Source organism: Trachymyrmex cornetzi, unplaced genomic scaffold (assembly GCF_001594075.2).
Source record: "Trachymyrmex cornetzi isolate Tcor2-1 unplaced genomic scaffold, Tcor1.1 scaffold871, whole genome shotgun sequence".
NCBI classification, from domain to species: Eukaryota; Metazoa; Arthropoda; class Insecta; order Hymenoptera; family Formicidae; genus Trachymyrmex; species Trachymyrmex cornetzi.
The window spans coordinates 62,302-64,511 of NW_017300214.1; the positions used below are offsets into that span (position 1 = coordinate 62,302).

Here is a 2,210-nt window from a genome sequence, read left to right on the forward strand (position 1 = left end):
GTATTGTAGACAACGCCTAAAGGCCCGTCTACAATACACGGAGTAAGAAGTAAAAGTAAGAAATTGACCAATCACAGTCGATTATTCTTCTCCTCACATTCGACTATGATTGGTCAATTTCTTACTATTACTTCTTACTCCGTGTATTGTAGAAGACGTCTTATGGCTTAATACCTCCGGCACACCAGCGCGATGTTCGTCGCGCGCGACACGCGATATCCAATGAGTGTACAACTTTACCGATGTTCTCATTCTAAAGGTATACTCTCATTGGATATCGCGTGTCGCGCGCGACGAACATCGCGCTGGTGTGCCGGAGCCATAAGGCTTAAAATACCTATTGTAGATCCGGGGTAAGCGATGAAAAGACAGTTTCTTCTCTTCTCCTTTGTTCTTCTTCTTCAAGGCCCTCTGGGGTGCATTCCAAAACTCGACTCTCGACTCTGTCAACTCATATGCGTGGTCTACAATGACAGTAGCAGTAGTGGATTAGGTTGTAAGAGTAAGAAATTGACCAATCACAGTCGAATGTGAGAAAAATAATCGACTGCATTGGGTCAATTTCTTACTCTTACAACCTAATCCACTACTACTACTGCCATTGTAGACCACGCATAATAATCAAAAAATCGTGAACATTAAAGGCCCGTCTACAATACACGAAGTAAGAAGTAAGAGTAAGAAATTGACCAATCACAGTCGAATGTGAGAAGAATAATCGACTGTGATTGGTCAATTTCTTATGCGTGGTCTACAATGGCAGTAGCAGTAGTGGATTAGGTTGTAAGAGTAAGAAATTGACCAATTGCAGTCGATTATTCTTCTCACATTCGACTGTGATTGGTCAATTTCTTACTCTTACAACCTAATCCACTACTGCTACTGTCATTGTAGACCACACATTACTCTTGCTTCTTACTCCGTGTATTGTAGACGGGCCTTTACCGACGGGATCATGGATATTGGCTACATAGTTGAATGTCTATATTTTGTGGACATAGAGGCGCTTCAAAATAAGGTAACAGCTAAATCCCGCGGGCGCGACGGGTATGGCCGTTTGCTCCTCTCTCTTAAGGTTTCTGTCTGGTTTGAAATTATGGTTTATGTAATTTCACTTTGATGAGGCGAATAACTGGGAAAAACAGCTGGCCCCGCTGTCATCGGACTAGGACGACGGATAAAGCTCGCCACGTAAAAGACATTGGATAGCAACGTTGATGTTATGTAGCGACATGAAATCGGCGATAATCGTTTGTTGCAGACGAGCGAGATCACGAGGTATTTCACGGAGGGCTGTTTAATTAGAAATTAGAATCCCGAGGATGGGCTCCGGCCAGAGCGCCCGCAAGCTGACCATCTCGAACGAGGAGGAAGTCGGGGTGATCAAGGTGTCAAACGCGATCGTACAGCGTCTCGCCCAGGGGGAGAAATCCAAGTTGCATAAGCCACTGCCGGATGCGATACCCGCCGCACCGATCCAGCACCCGGCGCCTTCCACGGTGACTGCTGTGCCTCACGCCAGTGAAGCGACGCATGAGCAGCCAGTGTATTATTATCCAGAGTTGACGGTGTCTGCTCTTCAAATTCAGCAGCAAATGGAAGAGGAACTGCAGCAGCAGGATCAGTACTGGCAAAGGCGTCTACAAAATATCGAGGATGGTTACCAAAAGATCAATCGCGTTTTAGAGGAAGAATACAAGAAGGCAGCTAACGAGTCCTCTGTCGCTAAGCCTGGTAAGTTTAGATTAATTTTTTTACAACACTTTTTGATTTATTCTCTAATTTGATCTCCATTCATATATATCGAGTCTCTACTTCTGCTGAGAAATCATAGTCAAATGTGAGAAAAATAATAGACTATGATTGGTCAGCTACTTATAGCTTAAGACTTAAAACTTAAGTAAGTAATAGTTACTGCAAAAAGCCCATATGATTCAACTATGAATGTCAGCCTAAGATGTTTAGATTTTAGATATTAATGCGTAGATAAAATTAATTTCTGGATAATTTACTACTTTGATTACTAAATAAAAAAATTATACTAATATATACAATACTTTAGTTCAAGATAAAACTAAACGAAACTTTTATACAATGTGATATAAATAAGTTTTGCAATTTAAATATATATATATATATATATATATATATATATCGTTATTTTAAGGTTTAATTTAGCAAAAACGAGTTAGAGGCCCTCCACCACCCCC

The 2,210-nt window shown here is 41.3% G+C and overlaps 1 protein-coding gene across 2 annotated transcripts in view; it reads left to right on the plus strand.

Moving 5' to 3' along the window:
- The first annotated feature begins 965 nt into the window (after positions 1 to 965).
- Positions 966 to 2,210, plus strand: part of Chchd3 (Coiled-coil-helix-coiled-coil-helix domain containing 3) — a 2,020-nt gene continuing 775 nt past the window's right edge. The window contains exons 1-2 of one of the 2 annotated variants that reach the window (XM_018520020.1): positions 966 to 1,191; positions 1,262 to 1,734. In XM_018520020.1, coding sequence (XP_018375522.1) covers positions 1,323 to 1,734 — 412 coding nt within the window. In that variant the 5' untranslated portion in view covers positions 966 to 1,191; positions 1,262 to 1,322. The remainder of the gene's footprint in view (positions 1,192 to 1,261; positions 1,735 to 2,210) is intronic. The other variant, XM_018520019.1, reaches the window with a different exon arrangement.